The sequence below is a fragment of the Haemaphysalis longicornis genome, unplaced genomic scaffold, assembly GCF_048455015.1.
Source record: "Haemaphysalis longicornis isolate Haplotype H1 unplaced genomic scaffold, Haemaphysalis longicornis Haplotype H1 scaffold_12, whole genome shotgun sequence".
Lineage (NCBI taxonomy): Eukaryota > Metazoa > Arthropoda > Arachnida > Ixodida > Ixodidae > Haemaphysalis > Haemaphysalis longicornis.
Genome location: NW_027526225.1, coordinates 29,774,207 through 29,796,037, shown reverse-complemented (window position 1 = coordinate 29,796,037; position 21,831 = coordinate 29,774,207). Strand labels below are relative to the sequence as shown.

The 21,831-nt window shown below is 50.5% G+C and overlaps 1 protein-coding gene across 2 annotated transcripts in view; it reads left to right on the top strand.

Moving 5' to 3' along the window:
• Window positions 1–21,831, top strand: part of LOC144162536 (epoxide hydrolase 4-like) — a 61,035-nt gene that overhangs the window by 9,864 nt on the left and 29,340 nt on the right. For both annotated transcript variants that reach the window (XM_077693114.1, XM_077693115.1), the window contains one exon: window positions 4,453–4,683. In XM_077693114.1, coding sequence (XP_077549240.1) covers window positions 4,492–4,683 — 192 coding nt within the window. In that variant the 5' untranslated portion in view covers window positions 4,453–4,491. The remainder of the gene's footprint in view (window positions 1–4,452; window positions 4,684–21,831) is intronic.

Genomic DNA, 21,831 nt, shown 5'->3' with positions numbered 1-21,831 from the left:
ATTCTCCACACAAGTTGCTCACACGGTGCTGTTCGGAATAAACAGGTTGAGACCTGAAAAGAGATAGACGCGTACGCTAACGCTAGTTTCAGCTGCTGTGTCACTTTATCAACTGTGCTATCCTCAGTTCCGGTGACGCCAACATCAATACAGAACACGGCGCTGTATTTTTTTTTTACGCTAAAAAATATTGAATTTTATCGTGAAATGATGGTCGCCTCTACGATTTTCAATCAAAATAACGTCCAAATAACCAATATACTGGGTTTAGCCCCGAATTAAATCTCTTCCAATGGATTGCATGTAAAATAGCGGCAGACCACTTTAATTAGGTGAAAATTCTGCTTAAGCTATTTAGCGAATGCATAGTTGCTTTTAGCACGAACTTTATACTTGCATGGGTATCAACGTCACTGCCGTGTAGCAAGTGAGTGTCGCTTCAGCAATTGTTGCAATGTCCATGTGATGTCCATTGTCAACTAGTGCCCGATGATCACGTGGGTGGGAGAAGTGTTAAAATTGTACGTTTCCTTATTGAATGGGCGGTAAGGTACACGTCGTACGCGTCATTTGAAACACCCGCGGCGAGTGCCTAAATCGTGTGTACCGCGTTCGGCGCTGTCCTCCTTCTCTACTATTCGTTGTCTCGTGTTCGGCGCCCGTGCTAGAGTGCTATTCTCTCCACGGATGCGAGGGATCCTGGTATTCGAGCGATATGCAGCTTCACTATTAAACACTCCAAGTCCAATTCAAACTTATTTGCACGTCGTTAAAGGGCAAAGATGGGAAGAGGGATGGCTGGTGAGAGGGGATCCTCAGGGTGGAATTGCGACAACGATTGCAAGGGCTGGATTCGAGGTCGAATATGCCAAACTTGGTATATTTTATTGCTCGCACAAAAACATTTAAGGGAGAATTACGTGTGAGGGTGACTGCCGACGGAGTGCGAATCAGTAAGTGCAGTGGGATAGCTACTTAGATACACGAAACTGTGATATAGATTTATATTTCTTGAGGAAGTGTCTTGTGAGGTGGACACCCGCAGGGGTTGAATACAGGCAGTAGCGGTCATCACGCGCTTCGAGGGGTTATGCCAGATTCCTCAGGTGATTATGTGGCAGCCCAGTCGTAAATGACGACAACAAAAATTCCTGTAGTTTGTCGTATTTTTGCCTGTCGTACTGTCGTCTTGTCGTATTCTTGTGTCGTGATTCTGGCAGCTGGCTATGTAACGACAGCATTATGGCTGTCGTAGTGACAGGCAGTTCTGTTGTGACTACAGGAATGTTTGTCGTTACGAAAATTGACTTTGTCGTTACGGCATAAACGTGTGTCGTAACAACAGGGCTTCTGTTGTCACATCAAAGTTTTTTGTCCTGTGAGAGGACTTCTTGTTAAGTTCCTGCAGTATTCCTGTTGTCATTTTAGACAGGGAAGTGATTAGGTGGCAGGTCTCAGGTGATTATGAGGCGTTCTTCACCATTTTGTTAGTGACAATGTTAGCTGCCAGGTTGAGGGGGTGAAGTGTTACTGCTGGAAACGAGATGCTTTTGAGCGTCCAAAAAAACGTTTTTAAATATATTGTTCCAGCATGAAACGCAACCACCTAGATTGTGCGCTATTGATTGGCCTTTCTGATTACACTTGTCTTTAAAATGTTTTCACATATAACTGTTATGAAAGCAATTGTAGAAATAAACCAAATGCTACGGACATAAAAAGTAAAAAGTCAATTCATATAAAATCTGGTTCCCAGTAAAAATTTCAAAACAGAAATTTTGTTGGCAAAGATTTAAAAACCCTTCTGATAAAATTTATTTATTTTTGTGCACCCGTTGGTGAGGTACAAAAAACATGCTAGCACTTGTGGTTTCCGTGCCATGCGGTGAAGCTGATTCACCGCTTCACACAGCCCCATTTTAGGTCGTCATTTTAAAAAAAATCTGGCGGTTTGAGATCCTCCGAGAAAACGAATATTCCCACCGTGACGTGAAAGCTTTCTCAATGACTTTAATTTCATGAACAGCTGCAGAAGTTTCTGAACAAGCTCGCGATGCCAAGAAATATTCATCGCTTCATCACTTCCATCACAGACGCCAGCACCTTCAAAACGGCCTTTTCAAACAATTGTAAATTATTGTAGCACTGCCTTTTAAGTGCGAATGCACTTCTTAAGCGAGCCTGAAGCGTCCGCCGCCGTCCGCATAGCAACAGCTGCGGGTGCGCGCGATCCTCGTCTTCCTTGGCAACGGGGGGAGATGGGCGCGCGCTGCCTGGCCGCTGACATGGCACATACCCACGTGGGGGATTGGCCAGGAATCTCCTAGTCTTCCTTGGCAACGGGGGGAGATGGGCGCGCGCTGCCTGGCCGCTGACATGGCACATACCCACGTGGGGGATTGGCCAAGAATCGGGCGTGAGAAGGGCTAATGCACCCGCTTAAAGGAGTACTGACACGAAATTTCAAAGCTGAGATCCGCTCTAGCAATCAAGTACAACGACAACACAAATAGGTGTCTGTGAATAAATGCATCTTTCTTTCTTTGTAGTTGTGTGTGTGTGTGTGATCTCTCTTTCGCGAACATAACCGAACCGCGCAAATTCAACTCGTGCATTCGCACTTTCACACTCTTCCCCTCGGGGAAATGCGGGGAATTTTTTTGCTGCTCGCTTTCTTTGTTAGCCTACTTCTCTCCGTAATTCTTAGTACGTTGAGAGTTAAAAAATGAAATGAAATGAAATATACTTGGAGTTGAAAGCAAAACTTGGTGGAGAATTCTCGCTGATGTTCACTGTCTGTATTATGATTTAGGGGCAGAACTGATAACTGTGATTCGTTGTCATATTTTGATCTCAGTGTCTAGGTCATTTCAAAGTGTTCAAATGACCCTAGGTCATTTGAACACTTAATAATAAGGTTTGGACGAGACCGAGCGTGTGCCATTGCGACGTAGAGGCTCCGTAACTTCGGTCTTAGGCTTGATGATATTGTCGCGTGGATAATTGTCATGCAGCGATCCCCCTGCTTGCGGTGTGCGTGATCGCCGTGCAGTGTTCAATCCCCAGCGAGTGTTACGTTCCCTCTCGTTGCCAGCCAGGTGTTAGAAGACGACGACGCAAGTGTGTGGGTCCACCGCTCGTGCGCCAGAACGATTCAGCCATCTTCGCTGAGACTCGCCGTGCTGCCTGTACTCTTAAGTGTATGGCTACGCCTAATAAATAGGTACATCGCCATCCTGCAGCTGCCTACCCTCCGTCTACTAAGACGCAACAATATTAAAGACGATGGTTCGATTCCGGTTCTTGCCTCATATATGTTTTTCCATCTTTAGTTTAGCCTATAATGTTTATGCCTTCCGGTAGTTTTTGTCGATTTAGGTGATGTCTTTCTCTAATTTAGGGTATGTTAGGTTAGGTTAGGTTACTTTACGTTACGTTTACGTTACGTTAGGGAGAGCGAAGTAGTGGCAGGCGCGGCATGATTTTTTGTTACAAAATTCCGGTAGACGCCGCTTTAGTGGCGTGCTTGTAGTACTGTGGGACGAAATTCTAGTAAAAGCCCATTTTGATTTTCTATCAGCGATCTGCTCGCAAAACTGAGGTATGATGCGCCAGAGTCGAGGCGGGCAAGTCTTCTCCGAGGTCACCGCCGAAATAGTATACAGCGCCACCGATACATTTTCACAATAAAATAATGCTCCAGCTGTTGCAAAGTTTTGTCAGACTAGCCAGTTTTGTTTAAAAGCAACACCAGACCACGGTGAATACCAACGCACAAAAACTAGACTGGCTGCCGAACAACTGCTGACAAAAGGCGTGCACGAACAGCATGCGCTTCCAGGACCAGTAGTGTGGGGCTGGGGCGCCATGGCAATTCAGCTCGTAGTTTGGTAAAGCTTAGCTTAGTTCAAGCCCGCATCAATCATCCGCATGCTTTTTGTAGCCGGAGCTACACAGGCCGAGGTTGAGCAGTTTCGCGTGGCTCCTGGAGAGCCGTGCTGCGCATGCGCGAGGAGCAGTGACGTCACGCGGCGCACACCTGGCGCACCGGAGCCGCCACCGCCGCGACTGGATTGAATTGGATTGGATTGGATCGGATTGTAAATCGTTTTAGCAGCAGTAACCAGGATAACCAGCTACTCCTAGGCAACCAGGAAACCTAAGAATAGCCAGCTGAACCTTAGCTCACGCTACGTATATCCTGGCATAGCGAGCTTAGCCACTGCTAATTTTTTTAAGCGTATCAACGACGTTCTACTATATTTGGAGGCACTACTACTATCTGCTGCCAGAATCTGAATTGAAGTAGAAGCAAATAACGAAGCATATAACAAAGTGAATAAACATAAATGTGTTAATAAATTCGGAAAGGTGAACAAATGAGCGAATAAAGAAACCTTCGACGCTGAAGTTCAATGCCCACCCCTAAGCCTCCCTCCCTGTTTCCTCTAGGCTGCGCAGACGGAATACCGCAGGGTTCCACCCTCAGACATGTGGCTGCTGCCTCAACTGGCCAGGGCGGTTTTTGTTGGCATCGGGGCCAGCATGTGGCTGTGGATGCAGGGATACATCAACCTTCAAGAGCTGACCTTCGGGGAAGAAGTCTTCTACGTTAAGGCCCGCAAGGAACCAGCTGCTCTCAGAGACGGATCCCTTGGAGAACACAAATTCGTCAAACTAAGCGTACGTACTTCCTGGATTTCTCTCTCCTCAGTATAGTAGGCATTACAAGGGCGACTCTTTTGCTACTCGTTACCTGCCAGCATCGCCGCCGTTTTATTTTGCTTGGGCGGCATGCTACGTCCGAAGGCCCATTAACGAATCCGTGAATACACCGTCAACTGCAAATTCGCCGGCAGTCTTCTCTAATAGGCTTTGAGTTTTGGTCACGTGCTTTCCAGCTGGCAAAGCGACTGTGTGTGCTTTCGTCATTCTGACGTTTCATGACGTTTACTAGTCCGAGTTTTATGGTTTGACTTACTTCTATCTGCTGAAAGCGCGCAATTCTTGCCCGGAAATGAAAAACTAGACGAAATGCAGCATTTGTTATTCAACAGCAACATGGATTGTAGGTCACATCCTCTCTGTGATTGGCGACTTGACGTAATATAAACAGTTGGCGGGAACATTTACGTCACACATTGGCAGCTTCTTCCCGCGTAAATGTGACATTATGTTACGTAACAGCTTGCAAGTGGCGGCTGCCATCGCCGTGAAATTGGGCACCAAGTTTCAGTGACCTTCGGCGCCGTGAAATCTCCGTGAATATACAGCAGGCACAGTTTCCCGCGGCACGTGGTTTAAAACGGCCTTCTAGAGAAAGAAATAGGGGTTCTGACTGTTTCCACGTCAGCGATAATAGAGATTAAAAAGAGCGTTCCGTATTTTGTTTGATGTATGGCAATGAAATGGCAATTATTTGTTTGACGTAACAGCAACTTAAGAGGGCCGTATAAGCCCAGTATTCTGCTTGGTAACATGATCGAATTCAAGACAAAAAACTGTAGTTGCTTCCTCTGTCATAGGAATCGGTAAAACGCGAAAGTGAAATGTGCAGCGAAATCTGCAGCTGAGCACAATTTGCGGGCCGGCGGCTGTGTGCTTAGCGGACGACGTCCTGCTGGCGGGTCGCTTCGGCGAAGGTGTACTGGCGTCATTCCCATGGCCGATATGATGTCAGTGAAATCTTGGTGTATCCCGGCATAAAAAACTTTCATGTTAAAATATAAAACCCGAAAACGAACAACCCTGAGTATAACGTACTCTTTAGTACTAAAGGTTGCTTCCAAGCTAGGAGCCTTCTGTGCAGGGGTGCACCCTTTACAGGCACTTGCTTCGTTGTATTGGCGTCACTGCCGTGACGGATATGACGTCAGTGAAATCTTGGTGTACCCAGGAATAAAACACTTTTGTGTTAAAATAACAAAGAAAACAGACTGTTTTATTCAATATTGAGCTGATTCAGTTCGAGCTTGACGAATGAGTGAATTGGCGGTGTTCAGTTTACCGCGGCAAACAGCATGGCGGGAAGAGCCATGCACAGTACCAAGTACTGAAGAAGAGGAGAAGAAGCGGACAGGTCCTTTCCCCTGCTCTTTTTAACATCCTTGTAAGCGCTATTCCGGTGGTTTCCGGTGTCACTACATATGTATATACCGACAATATTGCCTTTTTTGCCTCAGCACCTGACATTCAATCACTTTACGCATTAATGCACTTATATCTGAACATTATTGCCTCCTGGTTGAACAGTATTTGTCTCTCTATTAAGGTCAACAAATGTTTCTTATTAGTTTTTCCGATCTCAGGCCCTGTTAACATTACTCTCGGTTACCGACAGTGCAAAATTCCTCAGGTTCCTTCTTTAAAGTACCTCGGGATTATTTACACCAGTGAACTTGACTAGACCCCACATATAGCCCTCATAGAGGCCAAAGGTGCACGTGCTGTTTGGGATGTTGAGGCGCCTCAGTCATAGAAAGAAGGGCATGCGCAGAGAGACCCTCCTTATGATACACAGAATGCACGTTTGCCCCATTTTAGAGTTCGGGTGTGTGCTATTCGCTGGGTCCGCGGCGTATAAGCTACATCGTCTGGTTATTCTGGAGCGCCAGGCTATTCGCTGCGGGTTAGGGGCACCTAAGAATGCAGCTAATGCAGTAGTTTACTTGGAAGCGCGAGTTCCTCCTCTGCCTAATAGATTCCGGATACTTACTGTGGAAACTTTTCTGAGAGCTTATAGCTCTGAGGTGAACAGGGAGCAGTTTATTTTCATTGCTGAACCAGGTGCGTTTCTGGTGCACCAATGACCAAGATCCTTATGTCCCCAGAGCGCTTTCGTACAGAGCTTCCTTTCTTCATTTGGTGTAGCAATAAATCAGGTTATTCCATATACTGACAGGAGTTCTCCTTTTTCTACCAATTTCCGGAACATTTTTCCCAAAAATGCTTAATTTTTACCAGCCCGACTGCTCAATCATCTTCTCGAAGATTATTTGGAATCTATGCAGCCAGGTGCTATAATATATACAGATGCCTCTCAACGAGAAGAAAAATCCGGTGTAGGTATATTTTTCCTTTCACTTAACTGGTCCTTTGCGGTTTGTCTGGTTGATTTTCTCCCCATATTCTTCGCGGAATTCCTGGCAATTGTCTTGGCACTACGAAAGCTGGATGCATCAATCAAATCTCCAATCATAATTTCAGATTCTTTTTCTGTATGCTTAGCCCTTTCTTCCCCTAAAGACACTCCCCTTCTGCGGACGTTTCGGTCACTCCTGCCCCCTCACCTCACTGAAATTAACCTTCTTTGGGTTCCTGGTCATGCGGGGATCACACTCAACGAGACTTCCGACTCTCTAGCAAGGATCGCACTTTCTGGGCCTGTGGTAGACGTTGTTGCGCCGACACCTTTAATAACCGCCGCTAGGTACCGTAGGATGCTGAAACTACTAGAACAGCAATCATCAGCTTTATTGTCATTAAGCGATTTTAATAAACTGAAATTCTCATGAAAACCCGAATGGTGTCCTTCGCGCAACCTAGAGGTGATTATTACAGCCCTACGTTGTCGAGTACCCCCCTTAAATAGGTACTTACACAGGTCTCGCCTGGCGCCAACAGCTCTGTGCAGCTATTGCAACGAAGGCCAGTCTGTAAGACACTCCCTCTTGACATGTCGACGTTTTAAGTGCGAATGCACTTTATAAGCGACCCCAAACCATCCACCGCCGGCGGCGGCGGCGGCGTCCGCAGTGCTCCTCTATATTTAAAAAAGAAACAGCATCCGGCGCCAGGTTTCGATCCGAGGACTTTGCGGCCGCAGCGCGACGTTCTACCGACCAAGCCACGGACGCGACGGTGATATCAGTGTTAGTGACGCGCCTTATATCTTTAACGCATTCAAACTACGTCGTCAGCGGCGTGCGTTGGCGACTCAGCGGCGTTATAGCGGCTTGATAACTGCGTGGTGTACACGTGATACTACAAACCCGATGGAAGAGATGGAAGAGAAGGCGGCGAGGCGGTGGGCTGCGGGGGCCGAGCGCAAGCGCCGCAAGCGGGCCGACAACCGTGCATTCGCACTTTCACATTCTCCCCCTCGGGGAAATGCGGGGGAATTTTTTCACGACTGAGACGTCAGACTCTGGAGGTGCCGCTTTGCAGTTTGTGGATATCCCTAACAGTGCCAGCTCTACTATCATTCGGGGCAACCGAAATGGGGTTCTGAAGCCGGGATGTATGCTCTGAACCTTCTGCGCTTCATTGAAAATTCCATAGATTCACTTTATGATTGCGATTGGTCACCCTCGCCTGAATTTTCCAGTTTTTTTTTCAAAACTGTTTCCAATCGGTCTAAATTGTGTTTTTAAGCGTCTCGGGATTAGATAAGAATTCCATTTATTTTAACCATCCTCTGTTGATTGGCCGATTTCCTGATTGGGTATGTGCCATATCTAAAGGCACAACAACAACAACAGGCACCGGGGGCTGCGTGTAAGCACGTAATAAAGATGCAGAAGTTGCCGGATCCTGCAGCAAGGGTGTCGGCCACTTCACTGTCTGTACATTTTGGTATCGTAAACTCGGCAGAAGGCCGGCATCATTCGCACCGGCACCGTCCCGAGGATGGAGAAGCTGCGCAGGCATCGAGGCATTTTACGTGGTTGCACCACCCGACTTCTGTCTGCGGCCAGCGATGTCTTCACGGACGGCACTCAACCGTAAACGTCAGACCTTCATGAAATCATCGACGGGCACCAAGAAAACGAACCCGCTCTCCCCGAGCTGGATGACTAGATCGCTGACTCTCTTGGCGGTACGGAGTTCGAAGAAATCGCACGCGATATGGTCGAAGCTCGCCAGTCGCTACAGCGCAGGTGGAAAAATCGCGTCACAGTCGCAATCTTCGCAAGCGCATTGCCCAGCTCAATCGGGACATCGACTGGATTGATTGGATTGATTAAACTTTATTTAAGCCGGCAGAACGACGTTTTTACGCGCCGCGACGCGGGCCTCGGCGTCGTCCTGGTGGGTACTCATCCGAGACGGGAGCTCGCCGTTGCCGACTCGCGAGTCTCATGCCTTGCGAGCGCCCGCAGGACCTGCTGGACGGCCCAGTGTTGATTTTCCTAGGTGTAGCTCCTTGCGGCTTCTGCAAGCCGTGGCGGGATGGTTCTTGACCTCGCTTCCATTGGGCTCGTGACACAGTTCCATAAGATGTGTTTCTGGTCTGCAGTATCCCTACAGCAGAGCTAGCACTTGGCAGTAGGGTGTGCTTCCGGATACATTCGGTGCATCAGAGGCGGGGTGGGTAGGGACCCGGTTTGAAGCTGTCTTAGTAGCACTGCCTCCGCCCGGCTCAACCCCGGGTCCTCCGAGCCAGGCGGTAGGCTTTGGTTATTTCGCTATAGTCTGCCATTCGGTCCTTAGCACCGAACCACGTTGGGCGGTCAGTTGCGGGGGCGCGGTTGGTGAGTGCTCGCGTCTCCGCGTGTGCCGTCTCGTTGTGGTTTGCGTTCTTACTCGACACGTCCTTGCCCGCATGCGCCGGGATCCACTTCACTCGAACAGTTCTTGCGCCTTCTAGACGTGCATTGCGTAGCACCTGCAAAGCTTCTTTGCAGATGCGTCCCTTGGCGTAGTTCCGAACTGCAGTTCGTGAGTCGCTGATCACCGACTGGCAGCCTGCGTCGGTAATGGCCAGGGCGATGGCCACCTCCTCTGCGCGTTCTGCATCGGTGCACTTGACGCTTGCCGCCGTCACAGTGTCTCCCGTGGTGGCCTTTATGACAACGGCAGCGAAGGCTTCGTTTGTATATTCCGCCGCATCTAGATAGCGAGCGTGCCTATCCTGGGCGTGTAAGTCGACGAGGGCTTTAGCCCTTGCCGCCCTTCTGCCCTTGTAGTCAGGGTGCATGTTTTTCGGTAGACGATCTACCCTGATCCGGCGACGTATCTCATCCGGGATGGTGAGTTTGTTGTCACCACCGCTGTGGTGTATGTATCCTAGGTCCTCTAGGATCTTTCTTCCAGTCCTTGTTGTAGATAAACGCTCGAGCTGGGCCGTACGTTGTGCTTCCGCTATCTCCTCGAGCGTATTATGCACTCCTAACTTGAGGAAGAGCGGTGTGCTTGTGGATTCAAACAGGCCTAGCGCGGACTTATAGGCCCTCCTAATGATGGCGTTGATCTTATTACGTTCGTGTTGTAACCAGTTGTGGTATGCCGCGACATACGTGATGTGGCTGATCACAAAGGAGTGAACTAGCCTGATCAAACTGTCCTCCTTCATGCCAGCTTTCCGTGATGCAACTCGTCGGATGAGCCTCATTGCGTCCGCGGTCTTGGCTGTGATGCGTGCGATAGTCTCGCCGTTTCTTCTGTGCCGTTCGATGATCATTCCGAGTACTCTGATCTAGCTGACTTCAGGAACAATTTGACCAGACCGCGGACAGTTGCCTGTCCGTAGTGCAACCCCTCCGTGGTGGTATAACTAGGAGTTCTGATTTGCATGGTGAGCAAACAAGTCCTGAACCATCCAGATGTTCTTCAATGGAATCGACTGCTTCTTGTAGCTTGGTCTCAATGTGACCGTCGCTACCCCTGTCTACCCACAGTGTAATATCATCGGCATAGATAGTGTGCCGGATCTCCACTGTGGCGAGTCTGCTGGCTACTCCTATCATTACTAGATTGAATAGTAACGGCGATATCACGGACCCTTGCGGAGTGCCAGTGCTGCCGAGCTTCTTATCGTCGAGTTGTAAATGGCCTGCCCTTAGCTGAGCGGTTCTACCCGTTAGGAAGTCCTGGGTGTAGTTATAACTGCGTTCACCCATGTTGAGCTTAGAAACTTGCGACAATATCGCAGAGTGCTTGACGTTATCGAAAGCGCTCTGGAGATCAAGCCCTAGGATTGCCTTATTATCTCTTGAGGCACCGGAGTCGTCAAGGATTTCGTGCTTCAACTGAATCATCGCATCCTGGGTACTTAATCTCTTTCGGAAGCCGATAACCGTGGTTGGGTATAGATCCTCGCTCCCCAGGTAATCCTGCCATCGATTCAAGAGGACATGCTCCAGCACCTTGCCTACACACGACGTAAGAGGTATGGGCCTCAGATTGTCGGTGTCCGGCGGTTTACCTGGCTTAGGGATGAGAATGGTCTTGGCTGTTTTCCATTGCAGCGGCAGTGATCCTGTTTTCCAACACTAGTGTTAGAATTTTGTTAGGTTTTCAATTGAGTAGTCGTCTAGGTTCCTGAGAGTCTTATTTGTTACTAGGTCCAGGCCTGCTGCAGATTTGCTGTTTAAGTCGTGTAGTGCTACTCGAACCTCTTCTACATCGATTTCCCGATCGAGCCTTTTGTTTGGTAGCCCTTGGTATGGACCATGTTGCACAATTGGGGTAGGCGGTAAGTATTTGTCGTTGATTTTCTCAAGTACCTCCTCTTCACCGTGTTTCTGTATGGCGCGGTGCATAAGCTTGGTTAACCTATCACGTTGATGGGACTTTGATTTAGTTTCATCCAAGAGATGGCGTAAGAGGTTCCAGGTCCTTCCGCAATGTAACTGTCCCTCCGCCGCGTTGCAGATCTCGAAAAGTATTGTGCCACGCTATGCCGGCAACAATGGCATGACGTCTGCCAACAGGCCGGCGGGGAACTCCACGTCGGACGTACGTGGCACTTAGTTCGATACCTTCTCGATCCCACGAAATCCAAGACTGCGCAAAGGACTCAACTTCACCGCACACTGCACCAAGCACTGCAAGCGAATGGAACTCGGGAGACTATCCGCCACCTTCAGGAGAAATATCTCCCGACCACCCCTGCAGTGGCGATGCCCTCTTACACCGGGACACCGAACCATACATTGGACGCGGGCATCGAGGCGTGGGAGGTGCGTCACGTTCTCCAAACCGTTAACGTCACCTCGGCGGCAGGGCCCGACGGGGTCTCTAACAAAGAGCTCCGCAATCTTCCCGACGCATCGCTAGAGCAGCTCACGCGATACTTCAACCGTTGCTCGAGAGGGGAATACCTTCCGCAAAGCTGGAGGACCTTGAAAACAGTCCTCATTCCCAAACCTGGCAAGCCACCCCACATTGACAACCTCCGGCCGATTTCGCTTACGTCTTGTGTGGGAAAATGTCTCGAACACGTACTACTGAACCGCTAGAATCACTACCTCGAGTCCAATCACCTCTACCCACACACTATGACCGGCTTTCGCCATGGCCTCAGCACCCAAGACACCATGCTCCTCATCAAAAGAGACATTTACGACCAACCCAGAGCGGACAGCAAGGCGATCCTTGGGCTAGACCTGCAGGGGGCTTTTGACAATGTGAGACACGTCTCCATCCTCCAGCAGATCTCGGCCCTCAACATGGGGGAACGGACCCACGCCTACGTTCTAGCCTTCCTATCGGATCGCACCGTCACCCTTCACGCAGGAGACATGCAACTCCCGTCCAAACAACAGGGCAGCGTTGGCACGCCACAGGGGGCGGTCATTTCGCCGTTTCTTTTCAACATAGTGATGTTCAAAGTCGCCGCAGCCCTAGACACCGTCCCGGAGGCGCGCTACAACATATACGCGGACGATATCACCATATGGGCTGCGCGTGGCAGCGACGGACACATTGAGGACACGCTGCAACGCGCGGTGCAAGCTGTGGAGACTAGCCTCACAGACACGGGCCTCAAATGCTCGCCGGCGAAATCGGAGTTGCTCATCATCACCCCTCGGCGCCCCCGTTCCTCGGGCCCGCCCGACATCAACCTCTACACGGCAGACGGCAACAACATTCCCAAAGTCGACCGGATCCGAGTACTGGGCATGCACATCCAAGCTAACGGAGCTAATTCTTTCACTGTGCAAAGGCTCCTGGGCAAGATCGCCGCCGACATGACGCTCATCCGCAAAGTAGCCACTCGCCACGCGGGAATGCCGGAGGCCAGCGTACTTCAACTGGTCCAAGCGTTCGTCATTAGCCACATTGCCTACATAGCGGCCTACCACAATTGGACGCAGGCGGAAACGCAACGTCTAGATGCGGCCCTTCGCCGGGCCTACCGAGAGGCCCTCGATCTCTACCGGTGCGCCCGGACGGACCGCCTCGACGCCCTGGGGGTCCACAACACGATTGCTGAAATTGCAGAAGCCCAGCGAGTCAATCAACTCCACCGCCTCTCCAACACGCTCACGGGCCGCTACATACTTGACAGAGCGGGCCTGCGCCCTATCCGTGCCCTGCCACCAGAAGTGCAGTCCCTTCCCTCGTCCTTTCCCCGACGCCTCAGTGTTGCACCCCTGCCAAGAACATGCACCCCGGAATTCACGACGCACGACGCCAGGCTCGGGCGCGAGCTCTGGACAAGCTCTACACCAACGACACAGGAGCCCGCCACGTAGACGCCGCCGCCTACCAAACCCGTCCGGGTTGGTTCGCGGCCGCGGTCGTGACGGCGACCTCGGGAACAATTGCCACAGCGGCTAGCTTTCGTGCCGACACGCCGGCGCAGGCCGAGGAGATGGCGATCGCCCTGGCAGCCACGGATCCGCACTGCACTGCGATCCTTACTGATTCTAAGACGGCCATTCGCAACTTTGGAGCCAATACAATCACGTCGCCAACAGCGAGACTTCTCACCAACACCGCCACCCCCAGCAGTCCTGTGCACCTCATCTGGTTCCCAGCCCACTTGGACCACGCCCTGACTAGGGACAGAGTCCACAACCGCAACGTCGATGCGGACCGGGCCGCCCGCGATTTAACCAGTCAGGCATCCCCTCGGGCGAGGTCCCCCAGGCCACTAATAGCTCCTGGGTCGGAACTGCTGGACCCTTCAGAGACACGGCTAGAATCACCCACCCCGCTCGAAGACTACGGTTCTATACTGCGCTGGTACAGGGACTGCAGGCGTCGCCTCCCAGCCCGCCACCCAAGACTCACCCGCAGTGAAGGAGTGTTATTGCGCCAGATACAAACTGACTCAGTGCTCACGCCTGTGTTGGGCCAACATGTGGCTCCGGAAGTGTATCCCAGTGCAGTGTGTGCTGTGTGTTGTGCCGCGCGTGGAACGCTAGCCCATATCCTTCAGTGCTTTCCCCAAGACCCCGCACCCTATATCCTCCGGCAGCTACCAGCCTTCGTGTGTAGAGCCATCACCTCGTCCGACTACAACACCCAGAAGTTAGTCGTCCAGTGCGTCCGGAGGCCCTGGAGCGGCAGCGGGCAGGCGCGGCGGGTCCCTCGGGGCCGCGCGCCGGCCGCCCGAACTGTGGATCGTAGTGCCGGCCCGGGCGTTGGATTAGGCGCCACCGGACCGTTTCCTGTTTTCAATAAAGTTTTCTCTCTCTCTCTGGACTCCGACGAGAAGCTCGGTAACGCTATTAGCAGGCTTCGGTCCGCGCTGAACCCGCGCGCATCGACGGGCTCTGTGGTCATGGACGGATACCCGCAAGGCCGGCGGGGATTACTGACGTATCCAGCAAGGCCAAAGGAGCTGCTCAATCGGAGGATTCGCAGCTCGTGAGCCAAGTAGTCGCAGCTCACGGTGGAGCCCGAGCACCAAGTGTACGCGTCGCCTTGCCAACGCTTCAAATACCTGTCGTCTACGGTGAAAGCAGTGAGTGGCAGGGCTTTCGGGGGGACTATGAGGCGACCATACACACTCACCCCGATCTCTCAGATATAGAAAAGTTTCAATACCTGAAGACTTACTTGACCGTCCCTTCAAAATGTGCAATTGAAGGGATACGACTGACTTACAAGATTGCTCTCAAGGTACGTAATGAGAGTTAGGGCAGGAAAGATCTCCTCAACGACGATCCCATAGACAGCCAGACAGACAAAATAAAGGGCTATAAAGTAAAATAAAACCCCAACCCGTACCACATACGTATCACGGGTGACGCCAATTAAAAATAAACAAACTGGACGGAAGTCAAAAAGAGTTTTTAAGAGACAGGAAAAGAAGAAAGAAAGAAGAAAGAAGAGCGATCTCTCACGCGGTATTTTTTAAGCGAATATGTGAAGCTCAGTTATGAAACAATGTGTTGTTCTTCATACATGTGATCTTGATATGCAAACATATTGCAGCGAACCATGCATTGGGTTTGTTCATTTGTGTTTTGCTTTTACCGCATGGCTGCGCCGGTCTGTGTTATCTCTGTGCCAAGGGAAGCGCGTGTTCCATTCTTTCTTTATGTGCCGCATGTGTTATCTGTTCTGATGGGGAGAGCATTCCGATCTAACGTGAACAGCCCGGAATAATCTTCTTGGATCTACAATTTTCTCGATGCGAATCGACGGTTCGAGAACCACGCGCGCCGAAAGATAAAAAGCCTGCAGAGCAGACGCCGGGCTATTTGATTCTGCGACGCTTGCCGACGCTAGTCACTTTGTTAACCGCTGCTTCGCCGCCTCTGTATTCTTTTGAGTTGTTAGGGGAGCACAAGTTCGCTCCAATAAACTTGTTTCTACTTTCAAGACAACTGCGTCGTCCCTGGCTTCGTGACAATATATGCAGTTTAAGTGCTTCTTCGATGATGAAATGTCGTGCTCAATGTTGACTCCTCTTGATCAGTTGAACCTTTTAAAACAAAGCTTTTTACCTCTACCCCCCAAGGGTTCTTTCGCGACCGTTGGTGTCACCAGAAAACTCCAGCGAACAAATAAAAGAATTTACTGGCACCGCGGGGAATCGAACCTGGAGCTAATAAACTAACAAGGGGGAGCCCGTTGTCTTACCGATTTAGCTACGAGCCCAAGCGAAGACTGGGAAGACAGGTGGTGTACTCACCAAGCACATCTACGGGTTTACCCCCTGCGTTCTCGCTGAATGCCACGTGAAAGCGTCACGCGACCACTCACGCCCGTCTAGCGGCCCTGTGCGCACCTTGCTCATGTGCTAAGAGTTCGAAAAATTAAAGGAAGATCACACCAATGCATGGCATCTCACTTCTAGTACGCCAATGTGCTAAAGCCTGTGGCCTCCAATGTTCACGTAATCAATCACAGCTCCTTGTCGTCTACCCTCAAGCCAAACCAAGGAATACATTCAAAAACTCCTTTATGGCCATGCCGTCACTCCAAGCCCCAACGTCAAGATCCTGGGCCTACATCACGAGGCTACACCAAGAGTGACGTCTCCTTAAAGAACCTCAAAAACAGCATTAATAATCATACACATGATCAGGCGAGTTGCCACCAAGAAGCGAGGCCTAAAGGAATCCGGTACCTTTCGATTAATTGATGCTCTTGTCCTCTCAAGAGTTACTTACGTCAACCCCCCTGTCTTCTTCTCGACAAGGAAGACATAGAGATGCTTTATATAATGATTAGAAAGGCGGTCGAGCAGGCCATTGGTCTTCTCATGAGTGCGTCCACACAGAGGCTGCTTAGCACGGGGATCCACAACACGGTCGAAGAGCTGATAGAAGGCCATCTTTCTAACCAGAAGGTCCGACTCAGAACTGCGATGGGTAACCGCATGCTTCACCATATTTGCTGGGCAGCCCATAATTGCACTCCGCTTGACGTACTCCCAGACTCTTGGCGACTAAAACTAAAGATGCTCCCTTTGCTTAGAAATATGAACCCCTCACATGACGAGAGTCACCGAAAAGCACGGGATCAAGCGCTAAACACCACCCTCGGTGGGGATCATGCAGTTATCTACACAGACACCTCCAAACATCGAGGGCAGCAATACGCCATCATCGTGGCTACCTCCAGAACCAACCTCCTTGCGTGTACCTCGCTTAGAACCGAAGAAATGACGGCAGCAGAAGAGGCAGCCATCATCTTGGCTCTCGCTCAACCAGGGGTTCGGAGGGTAGTCATCGATTCCCAGAAAGCCTACTGGAATTAGAAGTATGGTTGGGTGTCCTGACCTGCACTGCGCGTGCTAAAAAACCACTCCCCAAACGGTTCCACTCAACTCATCTGGACACCCCTCACGCTTCAATGAAGGGCAACAAATACGCCAACCCAACAAGCCTGTGCTTTTACCTCCCGAGCTATGGAGCTGCACGAGGACAGTCACCCGCTTGTCACGTTCAGGGAGATAACCCAGCCTTATCGCCTTCTGAGACAGACCGTACCTTCGCCTTACCCTGACCTTTCCAGAGAACAACAAACTACCCTATTGCTCATACAATCCGGGTTCCTTCCCACAGCCACGCGTCTTCACTTAATGTATCCGAATCGCTACGACGCTGAATGTAAATTTTGCTGAGAAGTAGGAACTGAGAAGTGCGACTTTATCCCTGAGCACCCTCCTCTCTTTCCGTCAACTACCCAACAAGAGCAACGGGAGATGCTGCTGTACAGGCCCTATCTACCTACCCAGCTTCAGCGGGTGGGCAGAACACAGGCCACGCTGACTGCATATGGGCCCCACAGAAGAAGGAATCACTCCCCAGGGCTGCACTCTGGGTTGTTCAGAAATCTGAACAGAAGTATTTTTTCCTCCCCTTCCTCCATCTCTGCCGCAAATCTTGTCGCCTCCGTCCGCGGCGCAGAGACGGAGAAGACAGATCGTCTAACACCGGGTTGGAGCTTACTTTAATTTTATACAAAAAGTTTCCACTCTTGTGCTACACCATTACAACTCAACCAAACACCGTTAATCCTTCATGCATTGATTTAACCTTAACAAGAATATCTCTTTGAAGTAATAAAGGGTGTGGTTAAGTGCATTTCACTTCTCTCTGGTTTTGCTGTTTGTAGAGCGATATGAGTGAATTTAAGTGATGTCGCATGGGTAATCGTTATGGGTGCCGTTTCCAGCTTTGCTTTCCAACCACATTCACGGGGTGGATTGGTGCGATTTTTTTCCGTCTTCGTTCTCTGCAGTGATCCGATCTTCATCTTCCCCTGTCCTGCTGGCCCTTGTGTCCTGGTAGACGTTCTGTAAAACTTAGAAACTGATTACTTCCCCCACCCCCCTTCCCTGCGTTTCCCCCCTTTACTTCGTATTGGTTCCTGCTGTTACTGACGTTCCAACCTGAGCTATCTTGATTGTGGTTGCAACTCGTTTTCTACGGTAATTTGTTGCACTTCCGCTACTTCCCACTCCTCCAAATTATACTCCCTTATAATTTGTACTTCCTACTTTAACGTAATTTTACACTATTGCTCTTATGTCCGGTTTATTGCTCATTATCAGTAATATATGATCTCGTGCATCCCGTTACGCGATTATATCTGCCAACTAACCTCAGATATTTTCAAGCGGGTGCGCCCACTCTAACCTCTTCCCCTCTTCCTTAAACCTTACTGTACATATATAGTTCTACCCTTTTACAATAGTTCTTTTTCCCACCCCCTTTTTTACCCGTCCTAATTTCCTGTGTACACCTTTTTACTTGGTCTTCTCTTTTTGTTAAAAGAGCACTAAAACACACCAATAGGTCCACAATTGTTATTGTGCCTTCCTGAGTGACCCGTCCTGTCAAGCAACAAGTCAAGTGATCGCGATCGCTAACTTTGAACGCGCATGCGCAAGCTGCAGCATCCTTTCGACGTGAACTCGGCGCTGCCGCAAGAAAACCGCGACAAATTATTGGATTTGCTGCATCGCTACAGCGAGTGTTTTTCGTCGAACTCAAAATTACGTCAGATGCCCCTAGCGAAGCACCGAATTATAACCGAAGTTGGAGCACGACCTACACGACAGTCACCGCACCGCGTGTCTTCACACGAGCGGGAAGCCATCCGGACACAAGTCGAAGACATGCTCAGCGACGACATTATACAGCCATCGAAAAGCCCCTGAGCTGGTCCGGTCGTACTCGTGAAGCAAAAAGACGGCACGTTGAGGTTCTGCGTTGACTACCGGTGATTGAACAAAATCACCAAAAAGGACGTTTACCCCTTGCCACGAATCGACGACGCCCTCGACCGTCTCTGCTACGCGAAGTACTTCTCAACGATGGATCTGAAGGCAGGCTATTGGCAAATCGAAGTGGACGAGCGAGATCGAGAGACGACTGCATTCATAACCCCGGACGGCCTATGCGAATTCAAGGCGATACCGTTTGGGCTATGCACAGCGCCAGCAACGTTTCAAAGAGTCATGGACACTGTGCTAGCTGGCCTGAAGTGGCACACCTGCCTCGTATTCCTCGACGAAGTTGTGGTATTCGCCCGGACTTTCAACAAACACCTTGCAAGGTTGAAGTCTGTACTCGAGGTCATCCGTACGTCGGGATTAACGCTGAAGCCTGAAAAGTGCCGCGTCGCGTACGAGGAATTGATGTTTTTGGGCCACGTCATCAACGCCGCGGGAGTCCTGCCTGATCCGGCGAAAACTTCAGTCATACCGAACTTCCCAAAACCGAAAGGCAAGAAGGGTGAGCGAAGATTCCTTGGAATTTGTGCATACTACAGGCGCTTCCTCGCAAACTTCGCACGCATTGCAGAGCCACTCCTACGTTTGACGAAAGATAGCACCACTATCAGCCCCATCTCCCTCACCTCCTGTCTCGGTAAACTCTTTGAACGCATGGTTCACACCCGCCTCACTACTCACCTTGAAGACAACGACCTATTCCCTCACACCATGTTCGGCTTTCGCTCACACCTCTCAACTCAAGATGTTCTCCTACAGATCAAAGAGCAAGTCATCGATCACCTCAGCAAAATTCATCCCAGTGCCATCTTAGCCCTCGACGTAAAGGGCGCTTTTGATAACGTCACCCATCAGGCCATCTTAGAAGGACTTCGAGAAACCCAGTGCGGTGCGTGTACATACAACTACGTGCGGGCTTTTCTAACCGACCGAACTGCCACCCTTGGCATTGGACCACTTCGATCTGACACATTTCGCACTCCTCCCAAGGGAACCCCACAAGGATCAGTTATATCACCCCTCCTCTTCAACATCGCTCTCCTCAAGCTCCCACCTCTCCTTCAAACCATTCCTGGCCTCCACCATGCCCTATACGCTGATGATTTAACTCTTTGGACGACCACCGAATCTCCTGGCACACAACAAGATACCCTACAACAAGCCATCGACACTATTCTCGCTTATCTCCGCCCTAGAGTACTCACGTGTGCCCCCAGCAAATCAGCCCTCCTCATCCTCCGCTTCCGAACCCGTGGGCGATGTCCAGTTCCCACACCCGATCCTGCTCCAACAATCGGTTCCACACCCATTCCTAAAGTACACACCCTTCGTATACTTGGAGTCCAATTCTATCAAGATGGCTCTGGCGCTGCAGTTCTTCCCCACCTTCAAGCCACTGTCACCCAACTTACCCATCTCATCAAACGCATCACAAACCAACGTCAGGGCCTCAAAGAAGACGATACAATACGACTAATTCAAGCACTTTTAATTAGTCGCATCACATATTCCACCCCATACATCGCCCTCAAACCCAGAGAACGGGAGAAAGTCGATATACTCATTCGAAAAGCTTTCAAAATTGGACTTGGCCTCCCCGCTCAAACCTCTACCTGTCGTTTCTTCCAACTCGGAATCCACAACACCTTCGAAGAACTCCTGGAAGCTCAACGCAACAGCCAACTCACCAGACTCCTCCTTACCAGCACCGGCCGACACGTCCTCCAGGTTCTCGGATACCCGACCCCACCTGCTTCACAAGCCCTTCAGCGCATTCCATCTTCAATCCGGTCCCACATTACTGTATCCAAAATTCCTAACAATATGCACCCAGAATTCAACTAAGGTAGAAGGCTCTCCCGGGTTAAGCATCTGCGTTCACAATTCCATTTTCACCCCGATACTCGCTACACCAACGCCGCCCTCTACCCCACACGCCAGGCTCATGCTCTGGCGGTTGTAAACTCAGAAGGCACACTTCTCACCTCCCTCACAACTCTCTCGACATCAACCACCACTGCCGAAGAAATCGCCATAGCCATCGCCGCTACAACTGGCTCCGGATACCATACAATAATAACAGATTCCCAGCAAGCCTGTCGTAACATTCAACGTGGACGCATCTCACTTCCTGCATTACGCATACTCGCATCAATCAATCCCCTCCCCGACCTGTACATCGTCTGGACCCCTGGCCACTCGTCCCTCGAGGGAAATGAGGCGGCTCACGCCACTGCCCGCGCCATTCCACACCGGGCATTTCCCTCAGGAACAGAACCTACGGTCCAGCCTCCTCCAACTCCGGCTGTTCCATCACGCTACCACGACATCCTGCACCATTATCGCAACCTTCGCCTCACTTTGCCTCAACCTCACCCTCAACTAACCAAGGAGGAAGCAGTCATCTGGCGTCGATTACAAACAAACACATATTACAATGCACCCATCCTCCACGCTATCTCCCCTACCCAATACACCCTCACCTGCCAATTCTGCCCCTCTCTTAATACTACCTACCACATGGTGTGGGCCTGTCAAAACACCCCATCGCTTACCCCCAATCCCAGACCTTCCCCAGAGCAGTGGGAGGGCCTGCTGACCAGCTCCCGTCACGCTGACCAGATCTTTCTGGTCACCCGTACCAGGGCTGCAGCCAAGGCCCAAGGGTACCTGGACTGAGGTGAACCCACCCCACCGAGTGACGGCTCAACCACCACCGTCTGCTCTAATAAATGTTTCTTCTCTCTCTCTCTATCAGCTGGGAAAGTGCCGAAGAGGAAGCAGTCTGCGAGTTGCAACAACACCTGCAAAGCCCGCCTGTGCTTGCTCATTTCGACGAAAACGCCGAAACGGAAATGCACACGGACGCCACAAATTTGGGTTCCGTCCTCGTTGAGTTGAGAAAACGGTTGAGAAAAGGTAATCGCCTATGCCAGACAAGGTCTGTGGAAGGAGGAGAAAAA